Raw genomic sequence first — 21509 nt, forward strand, 5'->3', positions numbered from 1 at the left:
GACACATCATCAGAATTAAAATTGCTCTCGGTAATACGCGGCTATGGGCGTTTTCTTTTAATGACCTGTTCAGAAGTACACGAAGAAAAAGCTCATAATAGGAAACGGCCCGTAGCGGTGTATGAGGGCATTTCCCGGGCATGGGTTCATTTGCGATTTAAACCTAATAATGTACCCTAGCTCCCTTAGAAGTTTGTCTAAACATTTAGCGACCCTCTGTTACAAATAACGTTTGAAACTAGTACGTTTTGATAAAAAAAAAAAGACTAAAAGTGCCATTAGAAAAATAAAATTTAAAAAATAATCAGTGATAATCGACTACTAATGTTCAACTCCATATCCTTGTAATATCCATATCTATATCCCCGACAGATTTTAACGTGCAGCAGTCCCGCGGGGCTTCTTCGGTCGGTGGGATTTGAACTCCCGTTCTCACGAATACGAGTCCAACGTCCTACCAACCAGGCATTTCGGACCTTAAAGACTAATACAAAGAATCTTACGGTTTAAAATATTACCAAAGGTAAGGAAATTCCCATATGTTATTTATTTAAGGAATCAAGACAATGAATACAATCAATCAGCAAATTAATTCATAGAATGAGAGAAACTTTCGAACTACAATGATAAGAAAGCCGTTATTGCTCACATGACCTCGGAAAATTGTTGCAGACGCTTCATTCCGCGCTTTAACGGATAACCGTAATTAATCCGCAGATTAGCTTGGTAATGAGCATATTAACGGTATTCGAGCTTTAGCGAAAACATGAAAAGCATTTTCGCTCGATATTTCTCAATCTGGTGTAAGAGCGATGAACTCGATCATTTATTTGAAAACGACAATAAATTAAAAGCGATAAACTAGATCATTTATTTGAAAACGACAATAAATTAAAAGCGATGAACTAGATCATTTATTTGAAAACGACAATAAATTAAAAAGTGATGGGTGATCTAGTTACGCCACTCATTATTTCTGTTTTGTTCTTTGGTATGATGTTTTTTTTTTGTTAGCACTGTTATGTTTAAAATAAAAAAGCTGTTAAGTTTTTTAACGTTGGTATTGGCAGTTTTTTTTAAAAAAATAAAGTTGTGCTTTAATCAGTTCTAGTTCGTGTCTTATCACCTGGCACGAATTTCGTTAAAATCTTTGTACTCTCGAAAATTGTGAATTCCTTTTCTGGTTCAATTTAATATATAATACAAAGGACAAAAGTGGGTATATTCAATAGAACAGAACCGAGCAAAGGTATTTTTTAATTCAGTATGGGCAAACGTATTCTCCCGGGTTTACTTCCAACCGATTCAAAGCTCTCTTTGAAATTAAATGGCGTAAATCATTTGGGATATTGAACTTGAAAAGAAAGATTTCGTCCATTTAAATCCTTCAAAGCATTTGAGTGAAAGAGAAAGTCATTTATTAAATACCCTTAGAGATATTTTGGCCTATCCCATTAATATCCAAATTGATTATATGCATTGTGATTAAAGATACAATAAGAATTATTTTTATTAGGTATAACCATCAAGTATAGATATTAAAATTGAGTATTTTCACTTCGAAATTCTAAGCTTCAATTTTTTAACAGAGATAGATTTCCTTTCTAGTTAATGATAATTTTTTTTATATAAAAAAATCGAAAGCACCACCGTAGCTGTTTTATGTATTCATCTTACTGTTACATTACAATTAAACTTGTGGTTAAAAAAATATCATGCGGGCTGCTCTGCAGGGTCGCAAGAATGCAACTACAGACTTGAAATTTGACGAGCTGAAAGAGTTATTTTCATTTATAAATTTGCGTGAGGTCTTTATTTTCTTTTTCTTTTTTTTTTTTGAAATTCTAAATTTTTTAAAGTTATTACAATTTTAAGTGCTTTTTAGAACATTTTTCTCATTTTTTTTGCATCAAGTTGGTTATTCTTTGTTGTAGAAAAATTTATTTATTTCTGTCGAGATTTTAATTTTATAAGTTCGTACTTTTTCTTTTCAGCTGTATAAGATTATATCGGGATATACTGTTATATACTGTTACTTCTTATTTATTTTTCACACATTCTCAATTTCTAGGTTAAAAATTTTTTTTCGAGTATAGTTGATTATTTTTTTCAAATTTAAGTTACAGTTCATTTTGTTACAAACAATACATTAACAAAATGTTCTTGCATTAATTAATAACAATTTGTATTATAACCGTCGTTGAACAGCCGAACACAAGTTCTGGGGTTCACGACTACAATTATTCAACTCCATAGTCTTGTAATTTTAAACCCAATCCAGAAAGCAAGGTAACTCTTGGATCAAATATTAGATGAAATTTGCTTTTGAGTAGGACTTTTGGATGGAACTAACCTCATTTGCGTTACACGTAGAGGAAAACCACGAAAACCTCCCGTGGTTATCCTAACAGCAAGGGGACTCTAACCCACGATCCGTCTACCACTGAGGATATTTTTTGCCAGAACTGTGATCGGTGTTAGCCGGATGTGGAATTCGTATGGACCAGCCATCGCTGAGATTTGAACCCGGTTCACCTCCTTGAAAGGCCGAACGCTCTATCCTCTGAGCCATCAGTGCTCAAATTATAACAATTGCATATTTTATAAACTAAATAATCTCCTTTACACTAGAAAAATATATCTTTAAAAAAAATGTATGGGAGACAATCGCGGAAGTTGGTGAGCGGAGCGAGCAGTCGGGTTAGGGGTCCGTTAGTTGAATCAAAATTTAATTATCATAATTTTTTGTTTAAAAAGTAACATTTCTTAAGGATATTATGACATCAAAAATGAACTTGACTGTGTATTTTATAAGTTTAAATCATTTGCTTATTAACACTTAATATTTAAAACTTAATTTCGTCCAAAAAAAGAATTTTTTTTTCACTTTGAAACTCAAAAAAAAAAGAATACTCTCTTAAAATGTTTTTGCAATGAACAATTTAAAAGTATCCTACTAACTTCAACAAACAGATTTGAAATAGTTATTTATTTTTATTCAACAGCCTTGGAGAAATGTCGTGATTTATCGTTCATCCTAAGCATACACTAACACACAAGCTTAAAAAATACCCAAGCCAATTTATATATTTCCCTTAGTTGAAAAAAATAAAATCCACAAAACTAGGTTTTTCACTTGAACTCATTAGAAGTTATCTTTTTTCGACATTTATTTATTTTTTCTAAATGAGATAAGCAAAAACTTTTTGTATTAACTGCAAAGTTTTTTTTTTTTATTAAACTCGTGGAAGACGTTTCTCAAAAAGCTCTTACTTAGGTTGTTTATTTGTGAAAGAGGAAATGTTATTTGTTCTGTGAGGAATTGTTGTCTAAAAAAAAACTTTGTTCAGTGACAAAATTCTTAGAAAAACATTGAGAGCTTTCGATGGAGGATGAAATAGAGACAAAACTATTTTCTGCAACTAAGTTGTAAATAAAATATTCCTTCTAAGTAAAATTTTAGGTTGGTTTGTTCTAACTACAAAGATTATTGCAAAAAAAAAAATTGCTTATTTTATCTTAAATTAGTTATATTATTTCAAACGAAAAAAGGGAAAACTAAGGAAATGATTTAAAAAAGAGTTCAATGCTTTCAAAAATATCTCAAAATTTAAATTTTTTAATTGATTACTGTCTTTTGAAACTCGAACTCACAAGAGAACACGAAGGAAACTTCAACGGTTAGCTGGCATTTAATTCTTTATAGCAACGGTTCCCAATTTTTTTGCAGCTACTGACCCTAAATGATTGAGCATCTTTTGGCGGTAAAATGTAGATAATTTTGTTACCAGCCGTGAACATATAAACTAAAGAAAGACTAATTATTTTGATAATATTTAATGTCAAGAATAAAAAATTTTCAACAATCGTTTTATAAATAAATCTCTTAAAATAATAGGTTTTATGTCAAACAGTGCCGACCCACCTGTGTAGGGGTCAGAAAACTGACCTTGCATCAGAGAGGTTCTGAGTTCGAATGCCGGGCAAGGCATGGATGTCCTTTCATTCCCTGTACTATATCTCCTTACTGAGGGAGCAACGTTGGCCCACCTAATATGGTGCTCTAGTAAAAGTGGTCAACAAATCTGCCCTGTATGCATGACGAAAGGTCATTCTCCAGGTGGGCATTGGGGGGAAAATGTCAAACAGTCAAATTCGCCGGTCAAAAGTGGTCTCTAGTCTTGCTCTGAATTTGTTTTTTGTGCATATATTAGCTGAAAATGAATAAAGTAAGCTGCATTATTGTTTTCGAGGAGGATTAATTTATCTTTTTTTTCATGATATATTACAGTGGGGTGCAATTTTTTTTCAGCTGCAAAAGACAGGTTAACAAATCATGGATGTTTTCACATTGATTTCAAATCTGGAATCACTTTCTCTCTAAGCTACATTTTTAATGACATTTTTACTCTAATCTTTGAAGAAATGTACAAGTTCAAAAACGTTATATACGGCAGAGGGTCGCATAAATGATGTGACAAACTTCTAGGGGAGTTATAGCAGGATGAAAATTGTATAGAATACCATGCTCGGAAATGTCATCATATGCAGCTATGAGTACTTTACCATCATGAATTGTGTTCTTCTGAACAGGTCATAATAAGGAACCGCCTCTGGAAGCTTATAGCTACATTTTTGAGAATGGTTACCTATGCAGTTTTAATCCTGCTTACGAGCCCTCACTTCATTAGAAGTTTGTCGCACCATTTATGCGACCCTTTGTAGTGTATAACGTTTTTATACTTGTAGATTTCGACAAAACATCGACTAAAATGCCATTGAAAAAATCAATTTCAGATTTGAATCCCCCACCCGCATTAGGCAAGATCAAATATTTATGTAAATGCATCAGGTAATACATCTCAGGTAAATCAGAGTTCCATTATCCTCAAGCTAAGACTGTTTATAGGTTTCGTGTCTATGTTACTTTCCATGTTATAAGTCGTAATATTTAATAAAATAATAAACTATATTCAGCTTCGGTAAGTTATTTTCTATTAAATCTATTCAAACGCTAGAACAAATTTAAAAAAAATCCATCCAAGCTAGCAAAAAATATATACATATATATAACTAGCCGTATACTTACCACAACTTTTATTTTGATTCTATCGAGGTTCAAAAACAAAATGTAAGAATTCAGGTTTCTCACTAACCATGAAGAGCTGCAAAACGAAGTTTTTCACTTTAACTAATCGAAAGTTTTTCTTTTTCATGTTTTCTTTCAAAACTATGTGTTAAACAAAACTTCTTTCGCTTTAATCGTAAATCCTTTTTCTTTTGGAAGATCCACCAGAGACGTCATTTGGAAAGTTTCTATTTGTATTTTGATTTTTTTTTTTCTCCAAGAAGATAGATGCAATTTGGCGGGTGTTAAATTGTTAGCCTAGAAAGATTTCTTTAATGGCAAATTCTTGGAGAGGTATCACTGGCTACTTCTCCAAAGAGAGAGATGAAAGTTACTGTAGTAGTTTAAACTTTTGTCAAGGATATTAGTTTTTAACTTTTGACCAGAAACTAATTGTTAAATAAAATAGCTCCATTACTTTATTTCTTTTTGATACAGATGTATTATATTTACCCTTTATTTCACTTAAATTATTTTTGACACGTGAAGAAAAAGAAATTGATAGGATTAAAATCCTTTTTTTTTTTCTATTTTTAATTAACATTCCATTTTATTTTTGGATTTGCTAGCAAAATGATTTTGTCTCCCTTTTCTGTTACGTTTGAACATGAAATAGCCTGATTTAAAAACTTATAAAGTGAAAAAATATAATTTTAAGCCTAGGCATTTATTCTAGTTCCAGGGGTGATTGTGAGCCCAAGTCAAAATTCCAGAAAATTTCTTGAGTTTAAAAAAAAAAAAAAAAAAAAAAAAAAAAAAAACAGTTCAAATTGAAAAAAAATTTAGACAAAGTTTTTTTTTCCTTTTTCTCAATATTTCTTAGTTTACTTAAAATGTATTTAAAATTTTACACATACCTATACCATTTATGCATACCTATGATGACCTGGAGAAATAATTAAAATTTACAAATATGTCTTTCTTTCTTGAGTTTATGATTATAACAACTATTTACTGATAAAAAATGAATATTAATCATGAATATAAGCTTATAAAGTATCTCTCTGGCTCTCCCTTACAAACAAATAAAATAAACTGTGTTTTTAAGTTCCGCCTTTGAAAATTTGATTTCCGGAAACTTCTGTGATCAATGAATTTTTGAAACGTCTAGACCTTCGATCTCCGGAAACTTCCGGATCACTGTTCGCAAAAATTCCGGAAATCCGGATTTTTTATGGAGCACAATCAGCCCTGTAGTTCTCAAATTAAGTCTTACTGTTTCATTTTGGGTATCATCGCGGATAAAAAATGAAAAATTATTTTCTATTTTTCTTTTATATCTCTAGATATTTTGAAACTAGTAAAGAAGGTAGAAAAAGTAGACACAAGGCAAATAGGTGCAAAAGAAAAATTTAAGTAAATGTTTAGCCTAAATTCCAAGTCTTCTATAGTATTAACACAGTTTGCTCTAAGTAAGTACATGAAATTTACTCTTTTTTTACTTTTAAAATGCTTTTATGCTTTAAAAAAAAAAAAAAAAACTAAAAANAAAAAAAAAAAAAAAAAAAAAAAAAAAAAAAAAAAAAAAACAGGGTTAACTATCTAACTTTGAAAAAGGCATACAAGCTTAAATTCGTAACTTGTTCCATTGTCTCAATAAATACATAAAAATCAGCTTCGAATTATCGCCTGCTAAATTTTTCGGACTTTAAGATTATTTTGATTCAGAATAGTTAATATTTAATACATATTAATTAAAAATCAATCAACTATAAAAACTTCCAAATATTTTAAAACGCAAAAAATGGAAAAAATTATTTAAAACTCTGAGGATTGAGAAAGAGAGAAACACATTTGTAAAAAATTTTATTAATTAAAAATTTTACAATATCACTTGTCAACTCACGACAGAATCAGTGTGCATGCGTACAGAATATATTTTCTCTTTTTTTTTCACTTGCTTTGTGTGTAAAATAATTGTTTTCTGAAAGTCCCACGAAGAAATCAACCATAATCATTTGAAATCTCAGAAATTATCCATCTTACTTCCGCTTTCAATTTATTTATTTGAATTAAGTTAATTAAATTCTCCACAATGCAGAGAGTTTTTTTTTCTAGTTCATAAGTTCATTTTTGTACACATAAAAATACTTTGTTCAATTTTAAGATTTACATTTGCTTTCAAAGTTAATAAAGTTGACTGATAAAGTTATTAAAGTTGAACAAAGATTAATTTTTCCTCAATGCCGTTAATACCTGTTTAAAAATGGTTTCCTAACAAACAAAAAACTGAGAAAAAGATGGAATAATTCGCATTTATATGTAAATTATGAACGGGGTGCAAATTTTAAAAAAGGTGTTTTAAACGTGTGTGCTTGATAATTATAATGTTCACCTGATTTGATGAAATTTGAAATATTATTAAGTTGGAGAATAAGTTTTATCTTTTAAATTGTGATAATGGCTTTAAGAGTACTTTAAAGATGAATCCTGACTTTTAATACATTTTTTTCAATAAGCCATTATTTTGCTTACTTATCATACAATAGATTTATTATATTTTGTGAAGATATCATTCTTGCAACTAAACTGAATTGTTTCTCAAATAATGATGCTCTGAAATCAACTTATTTCTGATCAATATATACTTAATTTAAACGACATAAGTAATAGGGGATGGCATTGTACTTTAAAAAAAAATTTTACTTTGGTTATTCTTCTCTTACGTAAATAGTAATTGTTCAAATAACTTAGAATTTTGAATACTTCAGAAATATATTTATCTATTATTAAAATTTTTTAAACAAATACTGCCATACATTTTAGAAAAAAAAATACTTTAAGCAAAGAAAATCGGTTCAAGGTACCACATGGTGTTGTTGCTTGGACCACTACTTGTTGCACCTTATGTGCCACTCATTTTGAGTTCTTGATTTCTAAAGTTTGTCAATTGATTCAAGTTAGATATTCATTCAACTGTAGTTAATTTTTAGGGAAGCATCCAAGTAGCCTGAATAAGCTAAAAACTTCATAAACGTAATTCCAAATAATGTCTAAGTAAATATTTTAATACTTTACTTTGTTTCAACAATACGTATAGTTGTGAAAGCATTGCTATGGTTTTGACTTTCAACAGGATCTCTAAATTACAACAAACTCTGCCAGTCACAACACCAGTTCAGCACACAGCAGTTGTCCGGATTTGCAGAACGTTAACATATTTAAAATTTTACAACATAATAGAAAGAAACAAAATACTTCCTATTAATAATGAAATTAAATGTTTAAATTCTAATTAATATTAAGAAATTTGTTCTAAAACGTACAATAAGCCACAACTCTCGCACCATAGACACTTCTCTTTCGCTGGATACTTCCATGTATTTACTACAGTTACTTACTACGCTTACAGTAATACTTACTAGAGTTACAGCATACTGGTATGATGAGCTAGCTGGTGAGAAAATTAGAGGAAGCATTCAAAATGACCAAATAGGAGAGATACAAGAGAATCAAGATAAGTTCGTTATACTTAAAATAATACTAAAGATTGGAGGTCAGTTTAGATCTGCTGTCTTTATTCAGAGGGCCACAATTCTCTAAATCGGAGACTGCTGTAATCATTGAGCCCGCATTCAAACGGTCAATTTTGAGGTAGTTTTCCACTCTGGCTCAGGGGATAGAGCGTTCGCCTTCCAATGAGGCGAACCGGATTGCACTCACGGAAATGCTCACGATTTCGGCACAGCTTGGCGCGGTCGAGAATAAGGGCTCTGAAAACAGCGAAATTGAGAATACGGTAACCCAACCGATCTATGCCTCACAGCTTGCAACCCTATTTCGTTGATTGAGTAGGAAAATGATGGTTCTATTCTATTTATAAATTCCGTTCTAATTCACTTCTATCTTCACACCGCTCTTGTATTTTTTATAAGCAGTTTTCGTTTTGAATGAAAAATTCATACTTAATTTGATGTTTATGTCTCAGAATTAAATTTAAAAATAGATTCTTGTAAAAATTTTATTTTTCAACTTCTTTTTTTTTTATTATTGTTCTTGAAAGTGTAAAATCTATTCTGTTTTTTTTTTTTTTTATCTACTTGCTAAGATAGTTTACCATTCTTTACTATACTATATATATAAAGGCTTGTGTGCTCACTATATACTAAGGCATATTGCATTCCGTTTCCAATTCAAATGTAAGGAAATTTTATATATGGTATTGCAGTACATTGCAAAAATTGCTTATTGCTTTTATCGCTAAATTCAGCATTTCAAATGCGCAATTAGGAGGGAAAAAATAATTTTTTTATTCCAAATGCATAATAAAAATTCTTCACAATGAAATACATATTGATACGATAATAATGAACTATTATAGATTTGAGAAATGAGTTAAGGAAGCACTTTATACATATAAAAAAAAACTGCCTCACTTGTTTGTTTTTTTCAGATGTAGGAGATTTTATTAAATCGTTTTTCCTTAAATTAAACATTTAATCAGAAAAAGGTGATAATTTTCGATTGGAAATAAATATAAGAAATTATTCACAAAGGAATCGATACTTTTGCGCAAATAATAAATTAAGAAAGATATGAAAAAATAGACCTGAGAAAGCAATTAATACATTTAAAGTGCTTTACTTTAGCCTTATCATTTTATTCATTTGTTTGCAGTTTCAAAAGTTATAAAAGTTTAAAAAAAATATTTATTTCATTATCATACGCAGCACTTTAACCTTATTATTTTATTCATTTTCAATAAGATGAAGATTTTAATGTCACTACTTCAATATTTTAAAAGTTTCAAAAGTTATAAAAATTCAGAAAAAAAAAGTTTTATTTAATTTTAATCCGATCAAATTCACTTTAACATTATTTTATTCAAATGCAATTTTAAAAGTGATAAAGTACAAGAACCAAGTTTTATTTTATAATTATACGACTAAAAAAAGAGCGCCATTTCTAATAACATTACTAAATAAGATATTATATAATAGTATAAGAAAAAAAATGAATGGCAGATACAAAATAAATAATAAGAAATACTTCACAGAAAAATCGATATTTTTACACAAATAAAAATTAATTGGGGAATATCTTAGGAAATGGATCTACAAAAGCAAATTATACATTTAAAATAATTTATCCTTAGAAAGCAACAGTGAACTATTTTGTTAATCTGAAATATATTTCAGATGTTTTTGTATATAGTTTTAAAAACTTAAATAAACATGTATAATAAAATTAGTTACAGTTCCTTGACATTACAGTTTCTCTGTTTCTTCAGTTTGATTATAATAACCTGAACTTTAGTATATATATAGAAGTAAAATGTAATTTATATTTTAGGGCTCTAAGCGAACTTATGCTTTTATTTGTTCTTTAGCATTTATGTTATTTTTAACCTAATTGATTTGTTTTATCCACCGTGATTGCTTGCATCTTAAAAAATATCTATAGTTGATTTATCGAGAAAATTACATTGTCAACAATGTCAACTTACATCATAATTAACAACACTTAAACTCGAAAAAAAGTTGTTCCATCGCACGTATTTCAATTATAAATCTGGAGTTTAATTTTAAAGAAAAACTATAACTTTAAACGCGATAAAATGATTTTATTAAAATTTAAATCAAATCAGTAAAAAAAATATATCATTTATCTATTTAATTATTATTTGTTTTTTTACTAAGAAATTGAAAATAAAAAACACTTCTGAGAAAACTCCAAACAAGTCAATACAATCAATACATCAGAATACGTCATTAGGTCAATGCTCTTCACAGTCATAAAATTTTAAAATTAAATTCCAGCTTAGAAGTTCAGATTAAAACTAAATTTGAAAGATTTAATTAAAATTATTACTAAATATTGCAAAGAGAATTTTGTGTTTTAATATTTGAGTTACATGATCTTATGAAACACAAAAACAATGAAAAAAATTTTAATAAAATAGTGAAAACAATTCTATCCTTTGTTTACAAACGCTACGCAAAAGCAATTTGGCAACAGAGCAGTTAGACTGAAAGTTTTCGTCAAGAATGCCAAGCGGTGCCGAAATCGTGAGCATTTCCGTGAGTGCAACCGGATTGGAATCCCAGTCGATATGAATTCTGTATCCGGCTTGCCCCGACCACAGTGCTAACATGAAATATCCTCAGTGGTAGACGGATCATGGGTTAGAGTCTCCTTACCGTCAGGCTAACCATGGGAGGTTCTCGTGGTCTTTCTCTCCATGTAACGCTAATGCGGGTTAGCTCCATCAAAAAGTCCTCCACAAAGGCAAATTTCTCCCAATACTCGATCCAGGAGTTCCCTTGTCTTCTAGATTGGGTTCAAAATTACAAGCCTACGGAGTTGAACGTTAGTAGTCGTAAATCCATAAAAATTAGGTCGGCTGTTCAACGCCGGTTACAAAATAAAATACTCTACTCTACTCAGGGGCTAGAATAGCTTGGTTGGTAGGGCTCATGTCCAAGAGGTCGTGGGTTCGATCCCCGCCGGCCGAGGACTCCCTGTGTAGTAAATGATGACTGATGCACGTTAAATCTGTCGGGTCACAAAGTTCTCCATGTTTCCATTAAAAAAAATTCATACTCTGGGGGTACTGATCCAGGAGTTTCCTTGTCTTCTGGATTGCGTTCAAAATTACAAGGCTACGGAGTTGAAAGCTAGTAGTCGTAAACCCGAAATTGGGTCGACTGTCCAACGACTGTTATAAAAATTACTCTAACCAAGAGCCGTGGTGACTCAGGGGATAGAGCGCTCTCCTCCCAATTAGGTAACCCGGGTTCGAATGGCAAAGTCAAATTTTTCCCAATACTCGATCCAGGAGTTCCCTTGTCTTCTAGATTGGGTTCAAAATTACAGGCCTACGGAGTTGATACGAATTTCTGTTCCAGGCTCGTAATAACCACAGTGCTGATGTAAAATATCCTCAATGTCAGACTGATCATGGATTAGAATTCCTTTGCCATTGCGCTAACCGTTGGAAATTTTCGTGGTTTTCCTCTCCATATAACGCAATTGCGGGTGAGTTAAAAAATCCTCCCAATGCTTGATATCGGAGTTTCCTTGTCCCAATGCTTGAAGTTTGTCCCAATGCTTGATATCGGAGTTTCCTTGCCATCTGAATTGGGTTTAAGGTTACGGAATAGAACATTAATAATCGTAAATTCAGAAAATAAAATACTCAACTATATATAAAATTTTATTATAAAATAAAATACTCAACTAGAAAACTAATTATTTCAGCATATTTTTTTTAAAGATAGATACTTTAAAAAAATTTTAACATATATTTTTTTCATAAAAAAACTGTAAATGTAAGGTTTGGATTTTAAGAAAGTTTTTGTAATAAAATTAACTTTAAGTGGCTAAATATTTCAAATATTTTGATAATATCTAGTTTGAACTTCAACAACTATACCTTTAAAAAAAAAATCCTGTGTTAAAATATGCACCATAACTAATACTAAAAATTAGTACAATAGAGTTTGGCATTCTATACAAAGATCAAAGGTACTATCAAAACTCATTTAAAGTTTTGCAAAAAAATGCAACCTTAATGCTTAGAAAAAATTCAAGCAACAAAACCACTTATCAGAATTAGTAAACTTGGTGACCCAAATGAACACATGACTTCCCTTAAATTTAAATCAAAATATATAGAAAAACATTTAAAAAAATTATTTCGTTTGAATTTCTATGCACCTGTAATCAATAAATTCATGATGACAAACAATTCTTATCTGAAGCAAACACATTAAGTCATCCTACATTGGTGTTCCTATTTAATGCAGTATTTCTTTCATTATCACTAGATTAAAATTCCTGATTTCTATTATTAATTTACTATTATATATTTGTGAATTTTTTACTATATGCAATCATTCCCTTTTAAAGATTTAAGAGTAATAATTAAATCAAAATATTTTATAAAGTGCCAAAGTCAGCTTATTTACGATCTTTCACAGCAAATTTGAACTTTTTTTTCTGCCCTTTAAATGAAACTAAAGTGTGACTAACTGTGTTAACAAAATGTACTTGATTCATATATTAAAGCCAAAATAGCTCATTAAGATCAATTTTAATAAGAGAAAAGTCGTCAAACTTATAGTAACTTCTCAAATACCTCGCCTCTCATCTAGAGCCTGGAAATTTCAAGATGGTAGATAGATAAGTCTTACGTCGCCAAGATCACCAAAATGTTCACTAAATTGGCAATGGTCTCACAGTCAATGACAGCACCTTTCTTTTGATTGTAAGTTGCTATGTGCAGCTAAAATAAATAAAGTCACTAAACTTTAATGTGAATTTTGGGGTGTAGTAAACACAAAATAAATGATTTATCATTTTTTCCAGGTAAAAATATGAAAGGAAGACATATTTTAATCTAAAGGACATAATTCATGTTGTATTTGTGTAATTAATAAATACTCAGCTGAAATTGAAAAAAAGAGGTACATTTCATCATTCATTTATTTTTAATCTTTTGTAACTAAAGAATAAGGAGTAAATACAATTTGTGAAATATTGAAAATTAATGATCAGCATTAAATACTTCAAAAGTACATTTTTCTTTTACATACTATAATAGTAGAGCATACAGCATTACATATTATAATAGTAGAGCATGATAAATACTTTAATTTAATCACATAATTCTGAGGATTAGAAAATCAAAAATTAAGTCACATTAAAAAATAATAATTAATATTTTTTTTTACAATCACATTCATCCAAACAAAATAATAGAATGATACATTTATCAATCAATAAAATAGACAAATGGAAAAATACATTTTAAATTACCTTTTGGAATGAATTAGTGATAAGCAAATTTCACAATAAAGACCGACTAGATTTTGTAAATTTCTATAGAAAATAATTTAGGATAAATAATTAATAAAATTTTACAAATGTTTAAAACATTTTCCAAATTAAGTTTTAAAAAAAATTCTCTTGACTAGTATTTTCAGAATTAAAAAAAATAATATTACACTTTAAGATTATAGAAATATAGCAAATAAATATGATTGAACAGCAAATATACAAATATAAATAAGAAATTGAATTAACTGATTTGTCAAGTAAGCAAAATCAATCAAAATAGAAATAACCTTTATATCAAAATTCATGTGATGAAAACATAATTCCATAAAATTTAATACAATGAAACTATACATATTTAAATTTAATTGATTTAACAGAGCATATAAAAGAAAAAAATTTCTTGGAATATAACCAAAAACATATATTCTTACCCTACAACAAGAACTTGGTAAAACAAATACATAAGGAGTCAGATTACATGATTATGTTCTTAAGTTCTGTTTTAAGTTTTATAAATGTTTTTTTTTATTTTAAAAATTTCACCCTTTGGTTCACTACTACTGAAAAGACAAATTTTCAGAAACCTTAAATGTTAAATAGTATACATATTTATTTCAATGCTTGTAATAAGAATATTTTTTGCAGTTTGTACCAAAAAACACCACAAAAGCATAAATGAAGTATATTCACTTAGAATCTCAAACTCTTGTAAATTACAGAAGACTAAAAATATTTAGCAATTGAAATTTGAGTTTCTACAAATACAATATAATAAAATGATATAACTTAAAATTAATTTCAAATTATATTAAAATGCTACTGTATAAATTTTATTACAGTAGACTATCTATTTGTTGTCACAAATCGCTAACAGATATAACCTTCTATGTGATTAGAAGTGTGGCGACAGCGGAACTTAGAAATTTTTTTTCCTAAAAGGGTAATTTAAAATATGGTTAACTTTGCATAAAATGTTTCGAATATGATATGATCTTACATTGATTTATTTCAGTTACGAAAGTGACATTTGTAAGTATAATATTTTTGTTTCTTGTTATGTATTATAAAAGAAATTTTTTAATGCAAAAAAATTATTTTTATCTTTAATTAAATTTCTTTCTGATATTCGATTTTGTAGTGCACTTACATTTAGGCAATTTTTTTTCTTTGTTAAATCTTCTATCATGCTGACTTGTCACTAAGTAATTATTATTTGGCAAAGTACCAAACAAAGAAAATTTACAATACATTTACTGACTAAAATTGCAAAATTTATGGTTTGTTATACACAAATCGCTGACACGAGGTAATGAATTAAACACACATTTTAAAATAATAAATTTTACATCTTCTAACTGGATAAAGAGTTATTATTTATTTGACTTCATGTTTATAATTTTTAACTCTAAATCAATTAAAGAACCATTAACAAAATCATCAGAAAATTAATTTTTTACCTTTATTTTACAACACAATCTGAAGTGTTTTGAAGAAATCTTAAAAAGATGTCAGATGATGCCCATAAGATTTTATCAAAAGGCTCAAAGCACATTTTGTTTCAGTAACTCTTAAATTAACTTTTATATGCAGACTTTAAAACTCCTCAACAGTTACATTTTTAATTCAAGGAAGGTTTTTGACAATTCACATAGTGATTTAGGCAGGCCATGCAAGATGAAAAATATAAGTTTTTTGATGTTCTTTTTTAAGGATATGTACTATTATTTCATCACTCCCATACATAAGATAGATTTCAAATGTTTGAAGAAAGTCATTACAAGACTAATGCTTGAGAAATGTTAGTTCAATTAAGATTTAATATGTTTCTAAATCACAACTGTTTTACATCGAAAATGTGGCAAAATGGTAGAGATTCGATTTTAAATGCAAGATGGATAATTTATCAAGTACCGTAGATAAGACAACGAACCACTAATTCTTAATATAACATTATTGATTGGGCTCACTCAAAAGCATTTTTTTATAAAAACTAAAGCCACAAAATAATACAGTACAGTAGGGAACCAATTATCCGGAACGATCGGGACCATCGCTATTCGGGATAACTGATTTTTCCGGTTTTCTGAATCGCTACAAAAAGCCGCTTTTTTATTGTTAAACCCAACTAAAAAAAAAAATTTGGAAATAATCTTAAAAAGAGAAAAAAACGATGAAGTAATACACTAATGATTATTTCCAAAATGATGGTAAGGTAAACATCTTTCAAAAAAGATAGAAAAATCCTAAAATCTTATGAGGGAAAAAAAAAATTTTTTTAAAAATGGGGGGAAAATTTATCGAATTTCATTTCGGTTTTTTGGTATTCTGAATTCCGGATAATGGGTTCTGTACTGTATTAGAAAAAATAATAATCCCCAGTACCTTTAGTGTTAACAAAAGAAACTTCTTCAAAATTCTTACAAGACTTCCTTGCGAGTTTACCAATAGAATAATTTGAATATAATAATCAAAAAAATGTTCCATACTTTTGTGGGATTGACTTTTACCATTTCCTTTTTTTTTTGGGGGGGGGGGGGANCTTTTTTTGGGGGGGGGGGGGTAAAAAAATAATTTTAATTTTACAGCTCTATAAGAAACTAAAAGTTATGATACCCTGACAATATTTATTTTTATATAGGTTTAACACTTATGTATAAAGTAAAATATTAAAAATAAAATTACATTTGAAAGAAAGCAGTTTTTAATAAAGTAAATATTAAAAATAAACTATTAAGTAATACTTTGTGCTGTTTGAAAATTCTTACTTCATTTACAAAATCAATCATTTGGCACTGAAATTTCCGTATAAAAAAAGGTTTAAAGGTATAACAACTAAACTTTCCTTAAGTTACAAACAGGCAGTATTGGAGAGTTCAACAACGTTTGCATCACGCAAAACAGCACCATGCTGCTCGTATAGTTTTTTATTTTGGTCCAAAGAACTGTCACTCAGTTTATTTTCATTACTTTCTTCGTTGTCTTCCCAGACACCAGTTTCAGTTTTCATATTTCTTATTCTTTCCTAAAAAGCAAGTAGGACAACTATGAAAAAAGTTGATCTAATAAAGAAATATGAATAACTTTAAAGAGAAAAGCAGACTAAACACAATTGATTATTTGTTTTCAATCTCAAATGAATGTAGAGGTCATCTTAAGACTCGTAACAACACAAGTTTGGATAGTCAGGATTTATTTAGAAAAATATATAAATACAGTGTTCTCCCTAAACTTTTTTCAGAGGGTGGTCCACAGAGTCTAGCCTTTGATCCCTATAAATGCACATTCTTTATTCTTTTTGCAAAAATAAGCCGCCCATCCCTAAGAAACACTACCTTTTTATCCATATTAACGCTACCTTTTTAAAAAAATTAATTCACTGTTTAAATAATAACTACACACTGGAAAAATTATCTGTGTATATAGGTTAAATTCTGATTACTGTTACAAAATTTACTTTGTTAGGATTATTCTCCACTCCGTAAATTTTTATAAGTATCTCTTTCTTCAGGGGGGGGGGGGATATTAATAAACTTTTTAATGGTTTTAAGTTTAAAATTACTTTTTAAATAATAACTTTTTTTTTAAAATGGCAATCTTAAATGTTTATTTCTCCTAATTTTCAGTTTAAATTGTATAAAAATCTTTCAAGTTGTTCATTAATTAATAATTTTTTTTAGTTCAATTTTTTTTTAAATAAATTAATGCCCAGAGATTATCTTCGGATGCCTTTAATTATTCTTATAAACAACAAATTTTTCTCTTATTCTGAGAATGAGAGATAATTATTTTTTGAAATATAACCATAAAATAGCATAAAAGGGTAATTCAAAAATTATTGAAGATGAAATTCAGTTATTACATATTATTACATGTTTTGATAAATTTTTAAGATGTTGAACAAGTGTCATTCCAAAACTTGTAGCGCCAATTTTTTAGAGGCAGCACCCTGCCCTATTTTATTCTTAGGCAGAATTCTGTAAATATAGTGTAAAAAATGCTGATAAGAGATGATACATTGGTGATACATTTTTCACAGAGTGTCTGCACAGTCAGGTATTTCCAGGTATTGCTGATATTGGAAGGTAAAATGAAATTACTGTTCCTTGTTATATTAATGTGTGTGCTTTTTCTGGTTTATTAAATCCACAGCACTTTGAGTTCATAATTAACAAAGAAAGAACTGGTGAAGATATACTAAAGAGATTAAACAAAGCCCAAAGCAGTTACACTAATCTCATTAAATTCGGGAAAAACAAAAACGTAAAAAATTTTACTAAAATTAGAATTTTCAATACTGATGCTAAATCAGTCCTATATAGATCTGAGACATGACACAGCAATAAAAATACATGAAAAAACTTCAAGCATTTATTAACAACTGTTTAATAAGAATTTTTAGTATCAAGTGGTTCCATAAAATTTGTTATGCAGCAATCCTTAGAAAGCCAAAACAGAAACCGATTAATCTGGAAATTAGAAAACATTAATGGAAATGGATTAATCACGTTCTACATAAACCTGAAAAATTTAAAGTAAAACAAAGGAATTGATTGGAACCCTCATGGAAATAGAAAAAGAGTAAGACGTAAAAATACTTGGCACAGGACAATTGTAAATGAATTGAAAACAATAAGAAAGATATGGAGAGAGGCAAAACACCTGATCACAAATAGAGTGAGATGGGAAGCTATGATAGAAGCCCTATGCTACAATTAGGAGTGAAGTGGAATATGTTGGTATATATATGTACTTTGAGTTCAGGGAGTACATACGCAGGAAAAGAACAATGATAAATATTTTAACTAAAATATTATTACCAGCTCTTCTTACATTATATTTATATATTATTATATAAAATTCTGATCATCCAAATTTTTGATTTAATAAATTTTAATAATGTTTTTATTCAAATATAATAAATGTTAAAAATATGAATTGATTTAATTCTGAAAACAAACAAGGAGGAATGGTGCGTAGGTCCAGAAAAGCTGATTTGGAGAGAAAGGATGAGTTTTCCTGTAATAACTCTTGGGGATAACTGATTTAGCACATAATTGATTTATCATAACTTAGTAACCCTCAAAAGATAGATAGCAATTCCAATTGACATTTTTGTGAAAAATGGATGTTAACTGTTCTCCTCCCATGGTCTCCATTTATTTTTTTCAAAATAAATCTTGAATAATGAAAAAATAACAATTATCATTACTGACACAACAATTTAAAAAATTTAATGAATAATACACTTGAAAAAATACATTTCATATTCTTCATATTAGAAAAATAGGGCACACTAATAAAAGTTGTTTAAATATGCTTCTACAGATAAGCAGTATAAAACACATTTTTTTTTTGCTTAAAAACTCTGTTAATTTAAATATGTCCCTTTCTTTACTAAATTTTATTACTCATAAAAAGCACTCACATCTATGTAAAATTTGTATTTAAAAAAAAATTACATAAAATAATTTATAGAAGTGTAAATGTCTAACTGCAAGAAAGTCAAAAGAACTTTTTTAGACGCACATTACTTTTCCTGTACAATCAAGAAAGTCTCTGTCTTAAGGAGGAGGTTGTAGTAACATAAAGATTGTGATTAAATTTAAAAATTGTCCAAAATATGAAGTGTCCATCCAGATGAAATGGACCCCTTGTATTTTGCATAATAAGGTGATAATAAGGTTTCATTACATATTTATTCAAATGTATTTAATTGTAAATTTTAAGATGATTATTATTTTTTTTAAATAAAATTTTGAACATTAAAATAAGAAAGTTAGTGAGTACCGGCTTAATATTATTTATTTATTTTTAAAACAAAATAAAAAATTCTGATCCAGATATTTGAATGAGTGTTTGGAAATAGATATATATATTTCAGATTACCTTCCTTTTTAAAATTCTTACTGTTTTTATGTAATTTCAAAATGCATTTTGGACCAGGCACGTCTTTATATAAAAAGTGATGGATTTTTTTAATAATATAATGCATTAATTTCAACAGGTAAAGAAATAAACAGTTGTATTTTAAGTACAATTTCCAAAATAAGAATAAGAAAGATATTTATTTCAATAATTTGTTTTAATTTTTTTTTTTAAAAATATTTGTAAATATATATTTAAAAAATATATTTAAAAAATCTAAACAAATATATTTGATTTATACTATGTTACACTACATATTTTTATAGTTACTTTTAAGCAAGTGCGATCTTTATATCATCTAGCACAATCTGAAATTTTAGAAACTGTGATATCATGTTACGTTAAGATTTTTTTTGCTTAAAAAAAGAAACAAGTATGAACTAGAATTTGGATATTATTCTTTAATATCAAAGAGAAAATTAAACAAACTTAATTACCTCATCCTGTTTAACAAACTTTTCAAACATCTTGCTATAAACTTTTTTATCTTTAGTACTTTGGTTCTTCATTTTTTCATGACACAAAAGTCTACTTTGTCTAGCAACTTTATTTTCAGGATATAAATTAATCAGCTTTTCAAAATCCTCTAGAGCTTCACTGCAATCATTGATTAGCATTTTAGCCTAAAATATGAATAAAATTTAAAGAAAATATCTGAATAACTGTTTCATCAGTGTAATAATTTCAAACAAAGTAACAAAGTTGCATTAACTGAAATAAATATATTGATTATATTACATATTTCAAAGCAACTAAAGTCCAAATTTCCAAATTCAAAGCATGAAAATCCATAATCCAAATTCTAAAAAATGATAGAAAAAAATAGCCAGTTTTAAAAAGTTAAAAATGATTCTCATGAGATTTGCTAAGGCATTATTGGTAGGTATTTGAGTCTATAAAACTTAAGAATGGATATATTATAGGTTAAGTCATTGACTAACAAAACAATTCCAGGGGTGCTAGGATGAAAAAGGTTGTTTTTTAAGTATGGAACCAGAAGGGCAAAATACACTTCTTACATTCTAAATTCAAACTAATTAGAGACATGGTTTTAATTTTATTGTTATTCTTTACAATTTTATTTATTTATTTATTTTTTAATTTTTAAGACATTTATTACATTACACCTTCAGTGCAATATGTCACAACTGAAAAAAAGAAGAAGAAAATTTATTATAGCATTATGTTTATTTCTGCACATATAACCCAACTTATAACTTCTTAATGCACATATGACCCAACCATAGCAAAGCACCTAGCCAATTTTTCAGGGTTTTAAATTTTAACAGCCCTAGTAGGAATACCACGTAATTTTGACCTTATCGTGATAATATGGACAGCACCTGACCTGGTACCCTTTAGTATCTATTACTTATTACCACACAGCAACTAAATGGGGGCTTTCAGTCATGCTAGATTTAACAAGCACCTACTATATGTACAGTCCGCAAAAAAAAAAAGATATCACCCTGAATAACTGTTGTTCTAATGATCGGATTTTCACGATCTAAGTGTCAATCTTAATGGTTCCCGGGGGTGACCTCAAATATGCTAATTAATTAGTGCTAACTATTAATTAAGTTACGAAATCAGACACAAAAACGTACTTTCTCTGAATAAACATGTATTTTTTTTTACATATTTGGATTCTAGTAATGTTAATCATATTTATTTA

General features: G+C 28.6%; 1 protein-coding gene across 1 annotated transcript in view; it reads right to left on the reverse strand.

The window, feature by feature from the left end:
* Nucleotides 1–13537: 13537 nt before the first annotated feature.
* The window catches only part of LOC107443945 (peptidyl-prolyl cis-trans isomerase FKBP4), a 57006-nt gene continuing 49034 nt past the window's right edge, over nucleotides 13538–21509 (reverse strand). Inside the window, exons 7-8 of the mRNA XM_071182357.1 lie at nucleotides 20272–20457; nucleotides 13538–16931 (exon numbers count right to left, since the gene is read on the reverse strand). Coding sequence (XP_071038458.1) covers nucleotides 16758–16931; nucleotides 20272–20457 — 360 coding nt within the window. The 3' untranslated portion in view covers nucleotides 13538–16757. The remainder of the gene's footprint in view (nucleotides 16932–20271; nucleotides 20458–21509) is intronic.

The sequence above is a fragment of the Parasteatoda tepidariorum genome, chromosome 6, assembly GCF_043381705.1.
Source record: "Parasteatoda tepidariorum isolate YZ-2023 chromosome 6, CAS_Ptep_4.0, whole genome shotgun sequence".
Classification (NCBI taxonomy): domain Eukaryota; kingdom Metazoa; phylum Arthropoda; class Arachnida; order Araneae; family Theridiidae; genus Parasteatoda; species Parasteatoda tepidariorum.